Source organism: Pimephales promelas, chromosome 13 (genome assembly GCF_988280905.1).
Source record: "Pimephales promelas chromosome 13, fPimPro1.hap1.1, whole genome shotgun sequence".
Classification (NCBI taxonomy): domain Eukaryota; kingdom Metazoa; phylum Chordata; class Actinopteri; order Cypriniformes; family Leuciscidae; genus Pimephales; species Pimephales promelas.
Window position 1 is genome coordinate 667429 of NC_142781.1, and position 25481 is coordinate 692909.

The 25481-nt window shown below is 40.6% G+C and overlaps 1 protein-coding gene across 1 annotated transcript in view; it reads right to left on the reverse strand.

Annotated features, from left to right (window-relative positions):
• Nucleotides 1-173: 173 nt before the first annotated feature.
• slc16a10 (solute carrier family 16 member 10) overlaps nt 174-25481 on the reverse strand; it is a 35476-nt gene continuing 10168 nt past the window's right edge. Inside the window, exons 2-6 of the mRNA XM_039666183.2 lie at nt 14300-14444; nt 11923-12352; nt 6841-6984; nt 4277-4505; nt 174-2644 (exon numbers count right to left, since the gene is read on the reverse strand). Coding sequence (XP_039522117.2) covers nt 2430-2644; nt 4277-4505; nt 6841-6984; nt 11923-12352; nt 14300-14444 — 1163 coding nt within the window. The 3' untranslated portion in view covers nt 174-2429. The remainder of the gene's footprint in view (nt 2645-4276; nt 4506-6840; nt 6985-11922; nt 12353-14299; nt 14445-25481) is intronic.

Here is a 25481-nt window from a genome sequence, read left to right on the forward strand (position 1 = left end):
ATGTGTTTGTCTTATTCATGAGAAACAGATTATTATAATCTAGTAAATGTGATGTCTATTGTTTCTGAAGGGCTTCAGTTTTATTGATGAATGAATATTGTAATATGGTAATGAACTGGATCTGTCAGTGTTTGCAGTGAGCTGTATAAACATTAGAGATCTCCACTGACCAATCCCTCCGAGATCTGTTTAATTCAATAAAAACATTACATGTATAAAGACAGAAGCAGTCACAACACAGCCGAAACAAACCAGAAAAACAAGACAAAAAGGTCAAACACAGTGGGACTGTAAAACACAGGGGTTTATTTCGACTGTTTAGAGACTATCCACGAGTTAGAAAGAGTCCCAAAATAACTTCAGCGAACAAAACAAAGTGCTTTCTGATATTTGTGTATATTACATTTTGTTAAAAAAAAAAAAATCTAAATATACACGTACTAGAAGAAATATTTCCATAATAATTATAATGGCAAAGCCAGAATAAACGTATAGTGTCTCTGAGTGCTGTTTACAAGAAGAACAATTTGTATTAATAGCTTTATTGATTATAAGAAATCTGATCATTGGCAGAGGTTATCTTACACCAATGAGGACATATTTATGAATAAAAACGTTGATTTTAGCAAATAAAATTGTGTAAAAAAAACGATTATCTGAAAACCATTTCTTTAATAAAACCAATAATGTTTTCTTTATTGTTGTATTCATTTATCGCAAGTGTGTTGTACATACAACAAGAAATAACAGAAGGTAAAATCATGCAAGTCATAAGGTCACTAAAACGAAGCTGCAGAATCATAATATGTGTTCAACCATCTGGAAAAACAGTTCATGGTACTGACAGTTTGTTATGAAAGCACTTTATTTTACAGTCCTGTTCCGCATGTACACGTGTACGAACTATAATCATTACAATAACTACATACTAACTTTGGTAAGTACACTGTAAGTGCAACGGTATATTTTGCTTTACTTTTAAATGTTACAATCACAGATAAATGGACAATAAGATTTCAATAAAGTCCTCAAGAACTGAAGTCAGTAATATTGGTGTTTAGCTGAGGTCTGGAGAAACTTTACAAGTTATTTTACATGTATTATAACCCCGAGTAAATCACTGCAGCGCTCATCGCAGAATATGAGGTTACACGAAGCAGAACTTTCTCTGGTTTGGCGTGCAACAGTGATTTACGTCAACAGCATAAATAAAACAAGTACAAAAATGATCATGTACAAAAAGTAAAAAAAATCTTCCCAAAAACATGGAAATGGTTTCAATACCAAAATGAATAAACCAATCAAGTGTTAAGAGACGCTCGGAAAAGATCAAGCTTTTCCTCTGAAATGTTCAGGTTAGGGTTAGTCTTCAACTGGAACGAATATAACAAGTTCATTGTCAAATCAATACTTCATCTCTGTCCAATAATCACATTCCCAAGGCACTAACGAAGATTGTGGCAATACATATGTGACACAATTAGTAATACTCATAAAAACATGTGATGTGGGATAAGTGGCACGGGCACTTGGTGAGTTTATGATCCTCAGAGGAACATATGAGGACGAATGTCAATCGAGGTAGATCACTGGACCAGAATAACACCCCTATGGATCATCTGATTATGTCTGATTACACGCTGCCATACCCATCATGCATGAGACTCAGACATTCATACCAAATAAAACGCCTCTGCGGAAGTGCTGTTTTTCAGTCATGCAGTCGAAATAAAGGGGAAACTCTGAGATCACAATGGCAGCTTGGCTCAATCTAACCAATCAACACTATTGTCTTGTTGAACATTGTTAAAGAAAAATCAATGCAACCTCATTGCATAGCAAACAATCCCAGTTCATTATTATACTAATATGCTGATATCTGCCCTGGTTGGTAAAGCTACAAACCCGAGAAAAACACTGGGATTCATCAAACTACATCATTTCTGTCTGCTCTACACGTTAAAACAGCATTAATGTGTCCTCAGAGGATATATCTCTTATATAATTGCATAAAACGCACGACGTCTGCTCTAATAAAGCGCTCATCTGCATAAACATCCTTCGAATCTTTCCAGTACAGGAAGAAATTAAGACATATGGCTAACTTTCCCAATTAAAACAATCATACGAGTTTCTCATTATAGTCTGACGTAAAACAAGCTAGAGTATAAGAACAACGGAAACATACCAATACTTTCTAACTGGTTAATATAAGATCCCATGAATCTCCTCATGGTGAAGGTTTCAGGGCTTCCCTTCTTTGATTGTTCACGCTACACCATTTCCCTTTTAAACCCTAAAAGTTCAGTACAAAAATATTTTTCTGAGAGATGCATAGCTCAAGAATCACATTCATATAGACGGATATAAAATTACATAGCACACACACACATCTGAACAAACATCAGTCTCTGCGCTGTGAATATTTCTCAGATGACAGATTCGGGGTCTTGGTTCTTGGCGTCCGTGTGGCTCTTGTGCTCCAGCATGTTCTCCGTGGTTTCGGCTGTGGCGTCGGCCTCCTTCTTCTTCCTCCGGGCCTCCACCCACGGGATCACACACAGCACGGCCCCGCCGATGAGCGGAGGAATACCCGCCAGGTAAAACGCCACGTCATAGTTGCCCAGCCGGTCTCTCAGGAACCCTGCGTACAGAGTCACACACAGACCTCAGATCAGCTCTGAACATACGGCTTGTGCTCCATATCACTGCTTACAAATCTGTGGCATTTACGGCACTAGTGATGGCCGCTTCGTCATGTGATTTCAATCAACAAGGCTTTGGTACTTCATAACTGTTTCTAAATTTGGCGATGATCTCTGTGAAGCCATGAACCAGTAGTGATGGGAGAAATCTGAACCAATAGTTTCCAAATGCTGGACACCTGCTGGTCAAAACTGTGTAAATGCAACAAAAACGTCTCAAGTTACGACTGTAACACCTGGTTCCCTGAGTAGGGAACGAGGCGCTGTATTGATGACGCTCTTGGAACGCCCCTGTGTGATTGCGTCTGAAGCTCATGAGTCAACTAGTCCAATGGCGGGAATGAGCGTCAAGGGCGTGTGACGTCATGACCAAGAAAGGATAAAAGCACGACCGATCCAGACTGATCTCATGAAGTAGCGTGTGTATGACACGCCAATTCGTATTTCCATTTTTGGCGTGTTATCAAGACGCATAATCGCTTTTCAGCGTGTTTATGAATGCCGTTGACTTAACGTTATTACTGTATATATAAATATCACCGAAAAGTCATCAAAGACATCGTTAAAATAGTCCAAGTGACTACAGGGGCTCAATCTGAACTTTATCAAACGACGAGAACACTTTTGTGCGCAAAAACAAACAAAAATAACGACTTTATTTCAACTATTCACTTCCTTCTCAATGGGCCTGTAGTCGGTTAACGTAGTGTGATTGCGTAAAGCTACGTCACACGTAGGCTCACTATTGGCCGACGCTGGTCATGTGTGTGTGATGCGTGTGACGTACAATAACAGAAGCTTACACTATTAAACTAGTAACCTGACTCGCGCAGAGGGAAAAATAAACCAATAGTTGAAATAAAGTCGTTATTTTTGTTGTTTTTTTGCGCACAAAAGTGTTCTCGTCGTTTGATAAAGTTAAGATTGAGCCCCTGTAGTCACTTGGACTATTTTAACGATGTCTTTAATGACTTTTCGAGTCATTCCCTCAAGAAGCCTATGGACTAGTATGCAGGAGCGATCTTAATATCTTAAATATCTTAATTTGTGTTGCGAAGATGAACGAAGGTTTTACGGGGTTGAACAACATGAGGGTGAGTAAATACTGACAGAATTTTCATTTTCATTTTCAATTTTCAAGCTTCAAACTTTTATGTCAGTATTTTTAAGGACCTCTAAGTAACCTTTCAAAATTCCTGCACACGAGCTAAGAATCTCACTTTATTAACCTGTTTAACTGGCATTTTATTTGTAAAGTTATGGTGCCAGACTCTAGTAATGCATAAATGTAAATCTACCACAGTGACGCAGTACCTACTCCAGCCAACAGGTGGCAGACAATGATCACACTTCAGTCAGTTCACCTTTATTTCTCTAGATCAGGGGAGCCCAGTCCTGTTCCAACACAGCAGACCCAATGATGAAGATCTTCAACACTTGATCATCACACACAGCAGACTCAATGATGAAGATCTTCCAGTGATCATGGCTTTAATGCCATGTTTGAGCAGGACTGGGCTCCCTGATCCAGATAGATTCACTGCAGGACGCTCCACACACACACACAGTACCTGCGATGGGCGGCCCCACGGTCATCGGGATGGACATCATGCCCAGGAGGCAGCCGATGGCCTGCGACACGTTCTGGGAGCCGACCAGCTCAAAGGCGATGGGAGCCATGATGCAGATGAAGCAGCCGTCGAACAGACCCATGAGCAGACAGACGGCGATCAGCCCGCCGAACACGTGGCACAGAGGAATCATCATGGACATCACCCCGATCACCATGAAGGAGGACACCTGCGGAGACACCGCACAGCTCACGACAGGGGACAGCTTCTGCAAAGCGCTCAAGTGTTATCTGACTGGCCGTAGCTCACTTCTGATGGCGGAAACAGGCTGAGAATAATGCATTTTTGATCTCAGGGGTTACTGGTGTGAATCATAGACTGGAAAAACATATGGACATAGTGTGTGTGGCATCACCCGTAGTGTTTCTGAAGCCCAAAGTGGGCGAAGCCGCCCGTCGCCATCTTGGCCGCGTCACTCTCAGATAAGCGGAAATGAGCAGCGAGGCGGATTAGCTGAGGTGACGTGACGCTAACACATAGCAGACAAACGGCTATCAACTGTCACTCAAGTGGCCACGCCCTTAATTATGCACAACTTTAAGGCTTAAAGGGTTAGTTCACCCAAAAATCAAAATTCTGTCAGTATTTACTCGCCCTCATGTTGTTCCAACCCCGTAAGACCTTCGTTCATCTTCAGAACACAAATTAAGATATTTAAGATATTAAGATCGCTCCTGCATACAGTCCATAGGCTTCTTGAGGGAATGACTCGAAAAGTCATTAAAGACATCGTTAAAATAGTCCAAGTGACTACAGGGACTCAATCTTAACTTTATCAAACGACGAGAACACTTTTGTGCGCAAAAAAAACAACAAAAATAACGACTTTATTTCAACTATTCACTTCCTTCTCCATGAGCCTGTAGTCAGTTAACGTAGTGTGATTGCGGAAAGCTACGTCACACGGAGGCTCACTATTGGCCGACGCTGGTCATGTGTGTGATGCGTGTGACGTACAATAACAGAAGCTTACGCTATTAAACTAGTAACCTGACTCGCGCAGAGGGAGAAATAAACCAATAGTTGAAATAAAGTCGTTATTTTTGTTGTTTTTTTGCGCACAAAAGTGTTCTCGTCGTTTGATAAAGATTGAGCCCCTGTAGTCACTTGGACTATTTTAACGATGTCTTTAATGACTTTTCGAGTCATTCCCTCAAGAAGCCTATGGACTGTATGCAGGAGCGATCTTAATATCTTAAATATCTTAATTTGTGTTGCGAAGATGAACGAAGGTCTTACGGGGTTGGAACAACATGAGGGCGAGTAAATACTGACAGAATTTTCATTTTTGGGTGAACTAACCCTTTAATATAATTTAAACGAACAAGTTTAAAGTAAAAATTCACCCGCTCACAGTCGTCATGAAGGGCACCATTAGCGATATAGATGTAGAGTACGAATGAAGAATCATGAATTCACTAAAGTTTCTAAAGCCCACACCCTCTGACTCATCCAATCTAAATCACCCGCAGCAAATGACATCTTTACAGCATAACCGATACTCTCCAGAGATCCTCGTACCATCCCGATCCATCCGTGAGGTAACATCAAACACCGTTATCGCCAAACCTTCCTCGGCGAGGGAGGAAAGCCAGACACACACACACACACACAGATGCATTCCTAACATTAAAACCCAGAAATGAGTGATTCTGAAATGTATATATGATGTATTCCTGTGTGTTTGAGTTTTATACTGTTGTAGCTAGGATATTTAGTTGTGTAGTTGACCTCTAAGGGCTTCTATAAGGAAATCTGAGAGTATATCTATCCTTGTGTGCATACCAAACACAAACTCATTGGTCTCAAACGAAACATCTCGACTTGCCCGAGCCAAATATATGTAAGAGGTCACTGTAAAAAGTAGTCCACTATGTTTTTCCACCTTCAAAGGGAAATGTCCAAACTTAACCTGTGAGGCGCGATTGGTTTGTTCTCCTAAAAGGGGCGTGAACTTTCACATTAAAAGATCGTGACCCTGGTCTCTCGCTCTCTTCTTCGTGTCACTCTTCTGTTCGTGTTTCCTTCGGCTTGTCTTGTTGTTTTGGTCTCTTTGGTTTATTTTGCGTTTAGCTCAGTCTTTTTCTCAGTTCTCGTCTCCAAACTGAACTCCGCACTTTACGTTTTAGTCCCATATCCTCCGGGTGAAAGCACTCTCCTCCACAGCGTATCCCGCAAGCAAAACACGCTCTGGACGAACCGAAACCATCCCACGAGCAGCGAGGACGTCCACACACACGATCTGAAGCTACGAGCTGATATTGTCAAGTAAACTACTTTGATTAGTAAACTTATACTAAGAAGAAACCATTTTGAGAATTGAAAGAGTATCAAACAAAGCAGTTCGGCGGACAAAAGTATTCTGGAAATTAACATAGCATGTCTGCATATGATGTATATTCCTAATTAATTATAATTCGTTGTGTTTAATTAATCACCGCCTCCTGAGTGGATCAGTATCTGACAGCATGGGGAGGTCAGGCGAGTGTTGAACTCTCTCTCACCTGCAGGAAGACTTTGTTGACCCCGGGCACATAGTCCGCCACTCTGCCGAAGATGAGGCGCCCCACGCCGGACGTGATGCCGAGACACGTCAGCAGGACCTCTTTATTAGCGTCCTCTCCGAAGCGCTCCTCCACATGCTTCATCTGATCGTGAACACACACACACACACACACACAGACAGTGTGAACACATCTGCATTCAAATACACAATACGGTTTAATCATTGAATAAAATATTCACTTGGCCATTAAGTTTCCCACAGACTGTGTGATATTGAGTTTGATTATACTGAGTTAACTGAGACTGACACATCTCTGCTTATGAATGACTGACAGCAGGTCTGCGGTTTCAGAACAGCCGATCCTGCAGAAAACTGACACTTAGCTGACACTGCAACATCACTTAGCCTACTGAGTGTTTTACTCAGACCTTTACCTCGAAATCAACATCAAATGCACTTTTTTTCAAACAACAATAATTTAGTTTGGTAGTTGAGAATAATACACACTACTGCCACAGTTCTGCTGATTTTTGGTTTCATTGTCTATCAGGCCCCGTCCACACTACTGCATTTTCGTTTAAAAACGGAGACCTTTTGCTACGTTTGCACCTCCCGTCCACACTAAAACGGGAAAAACGAAGACCTAAAACGGAGAAGTTTAGAAACGCTACAGCTGCGTTTTGCGTTTAAAATCTCCGATTTAGTGTGTGGTCGAGACAAAACGTAGGACTTCAGAAATGTTTTATGATTGGGTGTTATCAGTCATGACGTGCCCTTCCCTGATTCGCCAACCACTGTTTACACCGGCACGCGCATGCCCAGTGTTGGTGAATGGTCACGTGATCCGCATTTTCAGTCGTTTTAATGTGGACAAACATCATTTCTAATACGCAGGTAAAACGCTGGTGTGGACGGAGATCGTATTCGTTTTAATTCTCCGTTTTTAAACGAAAATGCAGTAGTGTGGACGGGGCCTGTTTAATCACCTGTGCCCATTTTCCTTTGCTCTCCTTTTCCCGCCATAATCCGTTACCATGGAAATTCATTTAATCATCACAGCTGTTTCTTATTTAGTTCATGTGCATTTAACTCGATCCCCTCTATTGACGGTAAAATCCCTCCGTTAGAGTAAAACAGTGAAATATTACTCCAGTGTAATTATCTGTTTTCTATGTGAATATACAGTAAAATGTAATGTATTTCAGTGATCAAAGCTGAATTTTCAGTTATGAACAGTTATGAGAACAGTTATGCTGATTTTTGAATGATAATGATGCTGAAAATTCAGCTTTGATCACAGGAATAAGTTACATTTGAAAAAATATTGACATAAAAGTGTTTGTTTCTGCTGTGAATGACAGAGAGAGAGTCTCAGATCTGAGAACAGTGTTACTGGTCTCCACTGATGCACTAATTCAGTATATCCCACATACTCAACCTTCTGCGGACATTTTGTGGTCCCCATGAGGAAAACCGCTTATAACTCATACTGTGTGTGTGTGTGTGTGTGTGGACAGGAATTCATTTCGAATGAACAGGGAGGAAAAGAGGCCTGTTTTAGGGACTGTTCTGTTTCAGCAGTGCAAACAGACACCTGAACCTGCTTCCTGCAACATGTGTGTGTGTGTGTGTGTGTGTGTGTGTGTGTGTGTGTGTGTGTGTGTGTGTGTGTGTGTGAGAGAGTTACACCACTCAGTAATTTATCATGAATGCACATAATTCATATTTACTGCTGCATGCCCTCCAGTCCACACACACACACACACACACACACACTTCAGTGTGAAAACACAGGCGTAGATCAGATCCAGAGGTTGATTGGTACAGGAGGATGTGTAACACATGGGCCAGATGTGGGCGTTCGAGTCCTCCTCCAGAAAAACACCAATCTGAAGACTGAGAGAGGAGCGGCCCACCCGCCAGAGAAATGCATATGCACACACACACACTCACGCGCACACACACACACATAGATTGAGCGGGTTAACACAAGTGTATTAAATTGACAGTGTATCTTTACTTTGCTCATTCAGAAGTGAATCTTGCAGACTCGCTGCTACACTCCTGAACATCTCGGTCATCCATCCTTCGGGCTGCTGTTCTTTAAAAACAGTTTAAGGGAAAAACCCTTCAGTGTTTCAGGAAAGCTCAGCGTCGGTCTGTCGCAAACTTGATCTGAAACAAGTCCAAGGAGTTTCACACACACACTGAATGACGACGACAGCTTCTGTGAACCGCTGGCCTTTATCTGCCGGATCAGGATCATAAAATAATTCAGAACGGACTCTGACTGCTGAGAGTGCTCATCTGCGTTTCGTGATCTTCAGCGCATGACTGCTTACCTCAGCAGATCCAGAAGTGCAACATAACGACACTGTCAGCATCTGTGTGCGATCACGAGACATGAGGTTTCCTCATACACACACTCTCTGTCAGGATCCCTCATCTACACACACTCTCGATCAGGATCACAACCAAGTGGATCAATGAAAACAAAGCAATAAAAAAGACAAAGAGGCAAGAGAAGGTCAATTGCTACAAAAGCTACCAACACAACTCTTACAACGGGGGTACTCTGGGTTCGGGCAAATATTCAGAGCTCGGCGTCAAATATCCATCATCTTTACTCTGTTTAATTTGATGATGTATGAACTCGTGAAAAGAGGTCCCCAAGGCTGTGTCTCCTACAGGGGGTGGCAGGGGTTGTTCAGGATGTTCGATAGCTTAGCCAACATCCACCTCGCACCACTCCTGCTCCACTGAGACCAGATCCAGTCCACGATAGAGATGCTGTGATTCCACCACACCACAGCATAAACTATTACAGATGCAACTCTCGTATCATAAACAGTTTTCAGTAGTGTCCTACACACCCCAAAGGACCTCAGTGTCCTCAACAAATGGAGGCGACCTTGGCCCTTCCTATACAGAGCACTCATGTTGTCCAACCAGTCTAATGTTGTTTATATGAACACCCGAATACAGTACACGTTAACCCTCGCAGTGTCCAGGTGTTAACCGCTACAGTATATGAGGCCTTCCTACGGGAGTCAGTCACCAAGTTTTGGTAACGTTGATGTGAAGGTGAACCAAGTCCCTGATCACTTCCTTCATTCTGATTGGACATTGGGTTTAAGAGATCAACAAACATGTCTGTGATTGGCTGCATTTCTCACGGCTACAAAAACAGCAACATTTCACCAGTTCTTCAGAGCTCAAAAAGTGTTCGCCGTATAATATTATGTTATTACAGTATCAACCGAGGGTGCTCTTGCTTTCTCATTTTACCCATGTTTTCATTTTTAACAAAAAATGATTTGTGATCAAACATTAATTGGCGGAGCCCCTGCAATACCGCTGAGACCCTCTAGGGGTCACGAACCCCCGGTTGATAGATCATTTGAACATGCTCCTCCCGAACTTTGTTAATGAAATATCATTTGAACATTGAGTCTCACACACCTCAGAACTTGTGTGCTAACCACTAGGCCACGAATACAAGAGACAATGTCAATAGAAAATCTATGAAGCAAACACAGCGAGGTGAGTCTGAAGTGACGTGTGCGGTTAGGAGCGAAGCGGAGATCGCTGCGAGGACCCCCAGTGCCGTCTAACCCCGAGGAACATGTTTTTGTTTTGACGTGAACAGTTCAAGTGTGTTCCTCAGCCTCTGTCAGATGACAATGACACGCTGAGATGTGTGTTTGTCTTCCGCTAACCCAGCAGGATCCTCCACCCAGAAAGAGCTGACCATAACTGACCGTTTCCCAGCTCTCCGCGGATAAACAAGCTCTTTCCCTTTCACTGCTGCCCATCATCCACAATCTGCAGGGCATCTTAACCTGCGCCAAACACGTCTGCAGATACTACAATAACAGCGCTAGTGTTTGTGTAGAGCTACACCCCGCGCTCCTCAGATCAAACTGACCTTTTATTTCAATAAACCTGAGAGCACAAACATCCATCCACGCAGGAGCCATCCAAACATCTCACGCTTCAGTAGACAACACACACACAGAGGTAGTGCAGTCTGTTCCTCACACACACACAGCATTGCTTGACTTCAGAAGAATAAATCATGTGAACTGCTGCTATGATGCTGAATGAAGAGTCTTGCAAGCTTCAGTTAGGGTTAGTCAGGGGCTCAATCTTAACTTTATCAAACGACGAGAACACTTTTGTGCGCAAAAACAAACAAAAATAACGACTTTATTTCAACTATTCACTTCCTTCTCCATGGGCCTGTTGTCAGTTAGCGTAGTGTGATTGCGTAAAGCTACGTCACACGTAGGCTCACTATTGGCCGACGCTGGTCATGTGATGCGTGTGACGTACAATAACAGAAGCTTACGCTATTAAACTAGTAACCTGACTCGCGCAGAGGGAGAAATAAACCAATAGTTGAAATAAAGTCGTTATTTTTGTTGTTCTTGCGCACAAAAGTGTTCTCGTCGTTTGATAAAGTTAAGATTGAGCCGCTGTAGTCACTTGGACTATTTTAACGATGTCTTTAATGACTTTTCGAGTCATTCCCTCAAGAAGCCTATGGACTGTATGCAGGAGCGATCTTAATATATATCTTAAATATCTTAATTTGTGTTACGAAGATGAACGAAGGTCTTACGGGGTTGGAACAACATGAGGGTGAGTAAATACTGACAGAATTTTCATTTTTGGGTGAACTAACCCTTTAAAACGGGGCATCCCACACTAAACGACTGAGGATCACACACTACCAAATGTTAAAGTCGTTCCGAACACATCAAACTCTCGAACTCTTCGTCTCTGAATGGATTTGTGAAGCTAAAAATTGTGTCCTTTTTGGTGAAATCTGCAGACTAGCTCTTGCTCCAGCTGCCGATGACTCGTCCAGACTATAAATCAAGGTAAAATCCAGTACAAATGTGGCGTAGCGTATTGCAGGCTAAAGTCATGTGGGTTTGAAACGGCATGAGATATGATCAGAGTGCTCATATTTGTGTGAACTATCCGAAACATTCCCAGGAGGACGTTCCCAGCTGAATCGCAGCTATTGACGTTATGAGGTCAAAGGCAGAATAGAGAAATCCAGCACACTTACCAGATGAACGTAAGGCACATAGTACCCGTACAGCGCCGCAGGGATCCCAAAGGCCCATATGCGGTATCCAAGAGACTTCCAGATGTGCACGTTAAACAGCTTTCTGGGCGAGGGGCACCGGCTGCCCGACTTGCTGCTGCTGACGGGTTTGGGGAGGAGGGGTTTGTAGGTGAGTCCCGCCAGCATGAGGATGAACATGAAGATGGCCAGCACTCGAAGCGTGTGTTGGAGTCCCACGCGCTCCAGCAGGGCTGACATCAAGTACGGGAGTGTGATGGTGAACACGCTGCTGCCCGCCGTCACGATGCCGTTCACCAGGCCCAGTCTCTTCTTGAAGTAGTGACCCAGGATCACCAGACTCGGCTGATACGCAAAACTGCAGCCGCATGCAAAGACTACGCCGTAGGTGAAGTACAGCGGCTCGAGAGACCTGCAGACAGAGAGAGAATCGCCAGCTTTGATAAGTAATGCACGTTGGGTCAAGGGAAAGGAAGGCAAAGGCTACGTTCACTGCAGGGCTTAATGCTCAATTACGATTTTTTTGAAAAAAATTTGATTTTTTTTGCAAGGCCGTTCACATTTCCAATTAAATGCGACCTTTTGTGAACTCCTGTGTGAACGTGAAATGACCTAGAAGTGACCCGCACGCGCAGAAGAGTAATCAACGGTCAACGACGTCACTTTTTTTGCGGAATAGTCCTTTTTTTCCATATGTTGCGAGCTTTTGTTTTATTATTATTATTATTGCCACAGCCCATATACAAACATAGACAACAATTATTTGCACATAAATGTAAGATTTTTTCCGATCCTCACCAACCTCGTCATAAAACCCGTTTAATTGATAGTACGCGTCTTCGGTGCTCCTTGCTTTGTCGCCGGCGACACCGGTGGCTGGTGTTGCCAGATTGGGTGTTTTTTCGCTACATTTTAAGGCATGTTTACATGTGTTTTCGCCTGGAAGGCTAAAGAAGAAATCTGGCACCCTACTGTACAAAGTTATACTGACAGAGAGCGCACGTTCACAGACACCAAAATGAACGTGTTCACAGTAATGTTCATCAGGCAGTAATACAGTATATGAACGCGTTCAGGCACGACACTGGGGCAGAGACACGTCTGCAGCGGCCCATAACAGTGCAGAAACGCGTTGGAGTTAGCGTGTATTGGCTAGCTACAGGTGCGTGCAATGACGTGCGGGTCGGATATATGTGACCTGGCCGTTCAGATCGAAGTCGCATTTCAAAAGATTGGATACATATCGGATTTGGACCACATACCCAAGTGGCCTGGGTCGCATTTGAAAAGATCGGATCTGTGTCGTTCAGACTGTCATGAAAAAAATCAGATACAGGTCGCATAGGGGAAAAAAAAAAAAAAATCGGACTCAGGTCGTTTCAGCCTGCAGTGTGAACGTAGCCAAAGAGAACAGGGCCCAGTACAGAGCCTTGTGGTGTCATAGCAAGTCACCTTTAGTTTTAAAGCGCTTTATGCGATACAGATTGTTTCAAACCAACTTCACAGTGAAAACAGGAAAATAATGATTCAGTGACGCAGTTCAATTCTGCTAAATAGGAAAACATTTCATTGTTCAGCTGAAACCTATGGAAGCTTGTTTCCGCCACTGAATAAAAAAATATAATAAATAATTGTGACTTTTTATCTCACAATTCTGACTTTTTTTCTCACAATTCTGACTTTTTTCTCACAATTGCGAGTTTATATCTCACAATTCTGACTTTATTTCTCAGAATTGCGTGATATAAAGTCGCAATTGTGTAAAACAAAGTCGCAATTCTGAGAAAAAAAGACAGAAGTGTGACTTTTTTTCTCACAATTGCGAGTTTACATCTCGCAATTCTGACTTTATATCACATAATTGCGAGTTTATATGTCGAAATTCTGACATCTTTTCTCAGAATTGTGAGATATAGTCGCAATTGCGACTTATTAGGCCAATTCTAAGGGGAAAAAAAGAACCCTGAAGAAACCATAGAAACCATAGAAACCAGTTCTGTGTGGATTCAGTTCCGTTGTAAAGATCGTCCATTATTAAATTAGTTTATTTGATGATGAAAATGATGTAATCATCAGTTCGGTTGTCATATAATGGTGTCAATAATTAAATAATTGTTGAATATGAGTGCTGCAGGACAGTCCATGTTCAGACTCTAGATCCAGCAGAATGTGGAGAACAGACGAGTCAATGCCGCTGTCCTCATCCGGCTTATAGCGCTGAGCACTAGCAATGACTACACTCGCCAATGAAGGAGTAACATCTTCTTGCAGTTACTTGTGATGCTAGCATAAATGTAACTGCTTAGCAACAACAAAAAGCAAACATGTTTCACACGGAGGAGGAATATGATGTACTCACGTGACGAAGGAACTGGCCAGAAGTCCCACAATCCCGACCGCAGCTCCTCCAACAGCCGTGATCCGGCATCCCAGCAGATCCGTGAACACACTGACGATCGGAGAGCAGAAGAAGATCATGCCCATCGAGAGAGAGCCGACCCATGCTGCACACACACACACACACACACACACACACACACACGTCAGTCATTTAGAGTTCATGAGTGATAATCTCCAACAACCAGCTCATTAAATGCTGTTTTTAGGCTTTACATGCAATTCCCTACACCAGTAATACCATTAAACATGACCAGCGAATCAAATGATGCGTCAGTGTCCATCAAGATCCAGATAAAACAAGCAAATAAGTCAAACGAGATGAGGTATTATTCATTTGTAAAGCATTTCATTCATAATGAACGAATTTCCATCACAAATGAACTATATAGGGATGTGTGGCCCTACAGTGATCGAGATTATTCCTACTGTAATATTGGATTGGCACAGTCCTTACAGGACTCTTTATCACACACACAAACAGAAACACACAGAGAGAATCATGACACTAACCATCATCAATACATTTGGCACTGTATTTATTAATCTTAATTTAATAAAAATACAGCCGTTCTGTTCATGTTATTTCACAGTGCATTAACTAATGTTAACAAATAGGCAACAGGCAACGATGATACGGGTTTGGAATGATTCACATTTATAATTCACATTTATAATTCACATTTAATTATATCGAGTAAAGCGCGTTCGTGACTCTCCTGTTCGAACTCGTTCATCAAAACGAACAAATCTTTTTTGCTTCATTCAACGAACAAAATGAACGAAATAACTCGGAAAAAGATTCATTCGTTTTGATGAACGAGTTCGAACAGGAGAGTCACACAGAACAGAGCAAGGTGAGGATTTGAGCTTATAAAACTTAAACTTTGTTATTAATTTATTAAATGAGTGATCGTTTCGCTTGATAAGACCATTATTCATCGTCTGGAATCGTTTAAAGCCCTTTGAACAGTTTGCACTGAAACTGTCTTTTGGACCTTGAACCGTTTGGTTCCCATTGAAGTCCATTATATGGAGAAAATCCTGGAATGTTTTCATCAAAAACCTTAATTTCTTTTCGACTGAAGAAAGAAAGACATGGACATCTTGGATGACATGGGGGCGAGTAAATAAATCACCCACACATCAGCAAACGTTTTTTTTAAAGTGCACTACTCCTTTAAGTACAGTAGTGAAGTACTCTACATCTCTGAGTAATCTACACATGATTATATGGTTATTGATGTTTTATTATCCGCACTCCTGTTGTCTCTGTGATATATTAATGTCCTTCATGCTGCAGTTTCACATGGGAAGTAAGAAAGATCACATGATGATCAGGGTTCGGGAGCACATCTCTCACACACACACACACACACACACTTCCTCAAAGAACACCTCATGTGACACTCAGATATCCCATCTATTCTGCGTTCACCAAAACTGTGCCGCATGATACAGGCTGACGCTTACAGAATATATGACATTTTACACTGAGACGAGAACCAGGCATCACTGTGTGTTATTAACTGTGAGGTTTAGATGGATGTGTGTGCTGTAGTTTAGTGCTGTGCACGTGTGTTAGATGTGTTTCTTCTCCGTCACTCTGACTTTGGCATTTGGGTTTATGTTGAAGCTCAGAGGTTCAGTTAGACTTTTGCTCATTGCTTTGGCTCTTCATTGGTCTTCTTATCAAGTTACGTCTGAATGAGAAGAACATCCCTGTAACTGTCTTACCTGGCCTGAGGATTGATGTCTTATACAGTGAAGTGTGTGAGTGTGTGAGACGAGACTCTGTGTAGTGTGTGAGGATGAGGTGCTCTATCCTGCGCTTCACTCTTCAAACACTGTGTGTGAAAGGAAACTGTGGTGGAGAAGCTTTATCAGATCTGGAGATGCAACAACACGACATCATGTGGGGTCAGGAGCGAGAGAGAGAGAGAGAGAGAGAGAGAGAGAGAGAGAGAGAGAGAGAGAGAGAGAGAGAGAGAGAGAGCAGGTGACGAGGAGCAGTGTGTTGAACTGGGTTGCAGGAGGATCAGTGTTAGACATGTCTCCTCACACACCTGTCCCTGACCGTCAGCTTTCACTGATGATGATGATGATGATGATGAAACTCCACAGGAGCAACACACACACACTGTTAGCACAGCAAACACAACAGACACACACACACCAGCTCTCTGTGATCAAACACACGAGACCTGTTTGAGGAGAAGGAGACTCGAGTCATGATATTATCTGTCATACACACAGCTTCACATTCATATTCACGTCCATAACTGCCAATGTTCAACAACAAGTCAATCAGTAACGAAACACGTTCAGTTTGAGATAAAGCAGCGTCATCATCACTCAGTCCTGTTCTCATCCGATGGATAATATCTGAATATGACTGATCTGTTCAGAGTATACTTCTGTTGATTTAAAGGAAGATCTACGTTACGACAAATTAATATCAGCTGACGCAGTTCATTACTTAAAACTGAACTAGTTTAAAAACAATCATGGTATTTCTCAAATGACAGTGACTACAGTGCATTATTACCCACAGTAATTACTCAATTATTGAAAAACAACGGATGAGGAGTGACTCCTGTTCACACTGTGTGATCTGGATTCACTCCACTTCTATAACTCCTCTCCGCTTATAGGCGAATTCAATGCTGGCTCGGTGATTTATTAATAAATACACGACTGAGGCCTGAGGTCTTCTCTTTTATCAGAAACCTCAACACCCATAATGCACTCTGGCCCGACTGGCGGACGACTGAGACACAAATGCAGTCGTTTTAACACAGACCTACAGCTGTCAAAAGACCACTACATAATAGTAGGGCTGCAACTAACGATTATTTTAATAATCGATTAATCTGTCGATTAATCGATGAATCGGATAAAAAAAAGCATTAATTTCCAATCCTTTATTAAAAAACAGAACTGAAGGTGCAAATTCAGTGAAAAAAAATCCAGTGCAAAAAAATGGACTAACAAAAAACATTCACATGTATGCTTTACATCTGCCAAATATATAGGCTTTTTAAAAAATAAAGTGCACAAAAAGATGTATATTTTCTTGTTTAAAGGGGCCTGAGCTGTCAGAACAATAAATTGATAAAAAATAAAGAAAAATACAAATCAGAAAAATTAACAGGATTGGTTTGAACGTCAGAACTTGTTCTGTACTCCACACTCGCACACACTCACAAACTTGTGTTGTGTTTTGTTTTTGTCAAAGATGTTATAATCTTTAACAAAATGTTTGAAACTTTTTAACAAGCAAATGCACTTATGATCATATTACCTATATTAGGTAATAATAATAATAATTATATCAGAAGATAATATCTCTAGTCTATCCTAATATTAATTATAAATACAATGAATATAAAATACAAATACAATGGATTGACCATCTCCTATGGTGTAAGGTATTTTTCAGCTCATCCTTTCCGAGCATATAGTGAAGTTTCTCTGAGTCATTAAAGATTGAACAATTCAGTGCTGAAAATTGTGGAAAAAATATTCCCCTTTGTAGTGGACAGACAAGAAAGTGTCTATCTGATCACAGTCTGCTAATTCAGTGGTAAGAATTTAATTGTTGTTTTTATTTATATCTTATATAACATGCCTAATTATCACTATAGTATCAGAGAATGTCTAGTATGTATGTAGACCTACCAAATTACTAATGCTCAGAGTCAGACACACTCGGTCTCTCTCTCTCTCTTAAATTATTATTAAATTATTCAAACCTCGCATTCAAATTGAATTTACTTTCTATGAATTGGTCAGAGACATGGAAATGTTTAGATATAAATGGGGAATAAATCAATGCATTTGTGATGTTGACGAAGATGGCTTTTTGAAATTGTATGTTTAAGTGTATCTGTGTTTGAAAAAGTTTTTTAAAGAAAAATTTAAATCCTACCCTCAGATTATTCAGATCTAACTCTGGAAAATGTGTTGATATGAAAAATTTATGTTCTTTTTAATTCTTTTGTAAATAAATAGACCTCTCTCTCGCGATCATCACGGACACACTCGCTCTCTCTCGTTTGACAAATGCGAACTCCGCGATTGAGCGACAGTGCGTGAGAGAGACCGAGAGTGCTCCGCGCTCAACTCAAACTTTTTTTTTATACTCAAACATTTCCGCGTCGCAACGAATCGATAATGTAATTCGTTGCCAACTCTTTCAGAAATCAATTTTAATCGATTTAATCGATTCCCAGATAGCAAACTGACATTGAATCAACGTGGAAATATGACATCGAAACAACGTTGATTTTGCTCATCGAATTAACGTTGAACCAACGTCAGACGCGTCATTCTTTCAAAACTAGCGGAAAATCAACTTGAAATCAACGTTGTTTCAACGTTATGAAAGCAAACCAATTTTCAATTTTCATTTAGCTTTGAAGAATGCCGCGTCTGACGTTGGTTCAACGTTAATTCGATGAGCAAAATCAACGTTGTTTCAATGTCATGAGAGACGTCGTTTCCACGTTGATTCAATGTCAGTTTGCTGTCTGGGTTGGTTATTGCAGCCCTAGATAATAGTAAAAAACACTTCTGCATCATCTATTAGACTTTTGCTAACAAATATACTGATACTTGTGTATTGATATATAAATACACAACACAGGGTGAACATGCGCCTGGATTTTACAGCCGGACTCTCATTGGTCCTCCTGTTTGGTGTGGAAATGAGGTAACATGAAGGACAGCATTGTTCATTACCAAACTACTGATGTCACAACACAACTCAACATTAACTGATGACGAGTGAACTAGTCCTGCTTTACTATCGCCTGTAAACACAGCCAGTGTGTGTGTGTGTGTGTGTTTAGTGGTGATCATGGAGACTGAGGAAGCGGAGTGAAACACTGGAGATGTCGTCTCTCTCTCACACAGAGTTATTTTCTCCTCTTCCTGAAAGCCAGTTTCCTCAGTCCCGTAAACACGCCGATCCGAACGCTGGAGTCCGGCACCATCCGTCAGGGACACACACTGGACTCCGAGTCAAGAGTTCACTGCGTTTACAACCAATAAACCGGCTTATCTTCTGTTTTCGAAACGCTACACCGTTAAAACACACCACGTCTCCTGTTAGCTTATTCGCATCGCTGATTAGAAAGCATGTAAAGGTAACGGTAGTGATTCTGACAGGAAATGATGCGCTGAGCACACAGGTCCTGGATCAGATTATCCCAGGAGTCACGATTCACAAACACTGATATTAACAACATGATCACACTCGATAAGATTGTGAACGTTATCCTGCGGTGCAGAGTGTGTGTGTGCCCTATCAAATCCCTTTCACAAATACACTTTGATTTGTTTTTCTCACAGTACATGTTCAAAATGGAAAGTAAACAGGATGTCTAATCAATTTCATTTATTTTTAATGTATTAACTCAGAAATGTTGTCTTTAAAAATAAGTTTAAAATAGTCGACGAGACAAGCCTTAGCTGACCAAAGTTTATTAGTCAGTCGCAGGAAGTTTGCGAAGTCCGTGTAATAATTATAGTACGTCGGGCAGATCTGTCATTCATCGACCTTATCATGGGAAACACGTAGCTGTAGCCTAGCGTTAGCATCCTGCCATGGCCGCCCATTGCAATGGTAAACGTGCGCATGCACAAGTGTTCACTCACATTTATCTACTTTTGTTTCCACTCAAAATAATAACTAAATGTTGTGCTTTTGTAAAACACTCTTCTGTGTGCAACAGAAGGGCGAGTAAATGTGGACTGAATCTTCATTTTTGGGTCAAACTATCCCTTTAAACCAAACTTTTATTTTGGTAGGTTGTAGAGCAGTCTTCATATTTCAATAGAAGTCTTTAATATTCACAAACACTAGTCCAAATCACCATCTGATGAAGTGTAAAGCCCAGCTTTTGGTTTCTTCACCTGAGTGTGGCCTCATTCCATGACATTATACAGTAAAGACTGTAATCCGCTTCATCACTGAGCTTTCCTGGATATAATGTTTTGGAGCTCATCCGTCTGGCATTGTGCTGCGTCTCGCCTTCGTATCTCCAGCATCCTGACACAAGTGTTTTTAAGATGGCATGAGCTAAAAATAGTCCCGCTTTTAAAGCCACACCTCGAGAGCCTGTCACCGCGCTCCTGACTAATGCTCAATTTGAGGAAGTCGGATTAACGTCAAACCAAAACAACTCCAGACGAACTTTGAAAGATGGACTGACAAAACACTGAAGTTTAAAGTTGGATGTTTAAAGGTTGTATAGGCTTACACAGACAGACCTTTATAAAGATCTATGTCACAAATACGCATGTGTACTTGATTTCTCTATATTTAATGAATGGTTGGAGCAGGGCGGAAGAGCTCGTAATGTCCCAGAATAACCTGATGAATTACTGAGAGCAACAGTCGAGTTCAGGAAGCAAAACTCCCATTCCCTTTCTCCACAGTGGAAATACAAGGAGTAGTTCACTTTTAATAAAACTTTAGCTGATAATTTACTCGCCCCCATGTCATCCAAGATGTCCATGTCTTTCTTTCTTCAGTCGAAAAGAAATTAAGGTTTTTGATGAAAACATTCCAGGATTTTTCTCCATATAATGGACTTCAATGGGGTCCAAACGGTTCAAGGTCCAAATGACAGTTTCAGTGCAAACTGTTCAAAGGGCTTTAAACGATTCCAGACGATGAATAAGGGTCTTATCAAGCGCTCATTTAATAAATAAATGACTCAGAAAAAGATTTGTTAACTTTGATGAACGGGTTTGAACAGGCTTTGCATCACAGAACAGAGCAAGGTGAGCATTTGAGCTTATAAAACTTAAACTTTGTTATTTATTTATTAAATGAGCGATTGTTTCGCTTGATAAGACCCTTATTCATCATCTGGAATCGTTTAAAGCCCTTTGAACAGTTTGCACTGAAACTCTCTTTTGGACCTTGAACCGTTTGGACCCCATTGAAGTCCATTATATGGAGAAAATCCTGGAATGTTTTCATCAAAAACCTTAATTTCTTTTCGACTGAAGAAAGAAAGACATGGACATCTTGGATGACATGGGGGTGAGGAAATTATCAGCAAAAGTTTTTTGAAAAGTGAACTACTCCTTTAAGGCCATCAGCATCACTCAGCATTAATTATTATTTTAACTAATACAACAGCAGAACTCCAATACTCATAATTCTGTAAAGAAATGATAAATCACAGAATCGAAACAAGCTTAATCCCGCTGAAAGAACTCTTCAGTCCCATGATGCACTGCACACGCTGTAATACAGTCAAAATATATGGTTTTTCTCTGTACACACGACATTTACAAATCCAGTTGTGTTAACTGGATTACGTCATCAGCAGTGCATCATGGGATTGCAGTTCATTCCCTCAATAAAGTCTCGTAGTCTTGTCTCGTTTGATTTTCAAATGCTTGTTAGCTTCACATCAACAGGATTCAAGGATATAATGCTTTAACAAAGATAAACTCCCAATGGGCAACACTGCGCTCCGGTTCGGACTATTCCGCTGTTATTCCCACTCAACTTCCTGTGGGAGAAGTTTGCAGCGGATGCGGAGTTTAACATCAGCGGGATGGACGAAACGACTGGCACAAACATCTGTTTGCACTCACAGAAACATCTACAGGCCGTATAACTCAAGTCTCTGAACTCACACACACACACACACACACAGCCAGAGCGGCGAGAAGCCTTAACCGAAGCCAGACTCACTACGGTTTGGTTTACGAGGCGTCTCATCCTCTGGGCTTCATGCCTCCGGCCTCAGGCTCTTCCTGGAGATCTGCTCATTAGGGCCTGTCCTAACCTCTTCCTCAAAAACAATCCTGATCATCCACACGATGACTTTGCAAAACTCACTGGAGCTTCTGCTGCGCATCTGCAGGACTTTATGGCTTTATGAGGGATTCTCCAGGGGGACTATGGCAGACAGCTGGGAAACATTACGGATAATTTCAGAGCCCGAGGGTTTAGCCTGAGCCGCATGAGGAGAGGCCACGGTATACAAGAGAAGCACAAAAATTAACTAATGTGACGGAATTAAACAAAAAAAAATCAGGCCAAAACGACGTTAGTAGAGTTAATTAGTAGGGGTGGGCGATATGAGCAAGTTCATATCACCATATTTTCCCCTGTATGAAGGATATCGATATTATTATACTACAATATGAGAAAAAAATTGAATCCATTTTAGTCCACCTCAGTTAAATTACAGGCAAAAAATTACAATTAAATTACAGAAATATGTATTTAACCCTATAACTAACGTGAGGGATTTAATTGGACATAGACCTGAAAAATATTTTTTATTGTAAACATGAGGTAGGCCAGAATTCACGTACGTCTTTCCACTTTTTTTATTTTGTGGGAGTCAAAATAATTCCTTTATTAATAATTCGTAAGACGAGTAGCACTGGAGTTTGGTTTATTTAATAAGTTATCAGTGTTGGGTAAGTTACTCTAAAAAAGTAATTAATTAATTACTCTCTCTAAAAAGTATTTAATTACTAATTACTTTCAAAATCCCATATCAATCTCAACCAGCGGAATAATACAAGGATAGACATGAATCTGTTTTAATTCTTTCATATAAATACTATAAAATTGCATGAATTATCCTTAAACTGACCAAGGTGGAGAAGGTCACATTATAAAAACATACTTTTTAGCATCAGACAATACATTTTGATGTTAAACCCACTATTGTTTTATGTCTGATCTCATGACATTTCACACTTTTTTCATACATATTTTACAATAATTCATACGAATTTGTACGAGTGCCATTAGACACCTCATAAAATGCATACGAATCGCTGTGAGATCGGATTGATCTATACACAGTATTTACCTCAATTACATCAGAAGTAACTGTAATTTAATTACAGATAAATGAAGAGTAATCCCTTACTTTACATTTTCAAGGGAAAAGTAATTAAATTACAGTAACTAATTACTTAGTTACACCCAACACTGGTTATAATCAATAAATATGAAATAGAATGATTTCAGAGAGGTTTTAGGCCTTACCAACCAAACTGAACAAAACAATATAACTGCAAAATTAAAATTAATGAATATTCAACGGTATCGCAAAATCGTGTCATGGTACAGCATAATACCGGTATAGCCCCGCCCACCCCTGTCTCTGAGGATTCCCAGTTCATTTCTCCAGTTTAGTCCATCAAGGTCTGTATAAAGAAATGTGACGTGACTGAAACATTTCCACATCGCTATGATCAGACTGGCGTATCAGTTGTGTTTGTGAGAGGAGAGTGTGCTGATTTAAACACTCCCAGCAGTGTGGATCTCTAACTGTGTATCTGTTATGATACGGCAAGAAGGAAGCAGAGGTGGAATCCAATCGCAAGCACTTTAATAATCCAACAAACAAACCAGGGTAAACTCAGAACAGGGAACTAGAAACAGCACAACATCAAACAACGACCCACACCCAACAACTGAAGCACAGAGGTTTAAATACACAGACAAACAAGCTGAACAAGGGGGCGTGGCTAATCAGAAATACCTGGGGGAACTCATCAACAAGAAAAACTACAAAGGACTACAAAACATGGCACGGGTTCACACAAGACAAGGGAAACAGACAGGAATCATTAGAGCAGTGTTTCCCAACCCTGTTCCTGGCGGCACACCAACACTGCGTGTATTCTTTGTCTCCCTTATCAAACACACCTGATTCAACCCATCAGCTCATAATCAGGTGGGTTAATGAGCTGATGGGTTGAATCGGGTGTGTTTGATTAGGGAGACAAAGAAAACACGCAGTGTTGGTGTGCCGCCAGGAACAGGGTTGGGAAACACTGCATTACAGTATCGCTACAAGTGTTTCACACTGCTTTTAATCCGAGCAAAGAGCCAAACAGACGATCAATCCCATCTGAGTCCTCGAGGCGTTCAGACGAGTGTGTGTGTGTGTGTGTGTGTGTGTGGCTTCAGTTCAGTCAGGCTGGTTTGAAAGGAATCTCGCTCTGCCGTTTTCCATCTATAAAGAGGCAGAAGATTTCCACGGAAAGCCACGTATGTTCCTGTGTTTCATTAATACCCTCTGGTCCACTTTACCTTGAACATCTACACTGTGAAAACAACTATATTTTTTTACCATATATTTATATATGGTAAATATATGGTAAAAAAATATAGAAAAAAATATTTTAAAAAAAACCTATATTTTTTTACCATATATATTTTTTTACCTATTTTATTTTTACCATATATTTTTATGTTCAAAATGAATAAGCTTGCTGCTCAGACACAAATGGGTTTTTTTTTTAAGGATTGGCCGAAATTTCGCCCGCCAAAAATGGCAATTTTGTTTTTCGGCCAAAAGAGAATAAAGGCAGAAAATATGATTGATACAGATCAGAAACTGTAACGGCTCTACTTTTATTTGTGTAAACGCACAATATCAACAAACTGTTGTGCTTCTGTGAAATAATGAAAGCAAACATGCCGACTCGGAGCCTCACAGATATGAGAAATATATCTATAGAAAGCTTTTAAATGAGATCATTCAAATCTAAAACAAATGCTCTCTGATTATGTAATCTACTGTATATAAAGGTTAATTTCTCTCTAAGGTGCGTTCACTATATGCAGATGAAAGTCAGCCTCCTCTTTGCAGCGACACTGACACAGAAAACACTAGTTCATCATTATTAATAAAATATTCAAATGTCTCCTTGCTATTTTTTCCGGACACATTCATAATCATTACGTTTGTTTTTCAGCAAGCTTAACGTGTATGTGAGGCATATTATTCGCCCCCCAGTATATACTTTATTGATTAATAGAAATGTTTGATTAGTCGACTAATGGCTTAAATGAACGACCACCGCTAGTCGACTAGATAAGATTAGCCCTAGTTAAATCAGATTCTGTTGCATAGAACCCAATGACGAGTAATATATTGATATATATATTAATATATTGATATTTAATATTATTTTAATATATTTTCTGTCCAATTTTAGTGTGTTACGGTTATTTTGTTTTATTGGTATTTTTATTGGCATTTTTTAAATTCAGATTCAGTAAAATTTATGAATTTCATTAAAAACTTTTAAAGTCTATTTAATTCAGTGGTGGAATGTAACGAAGTACAAATACTTCGTTA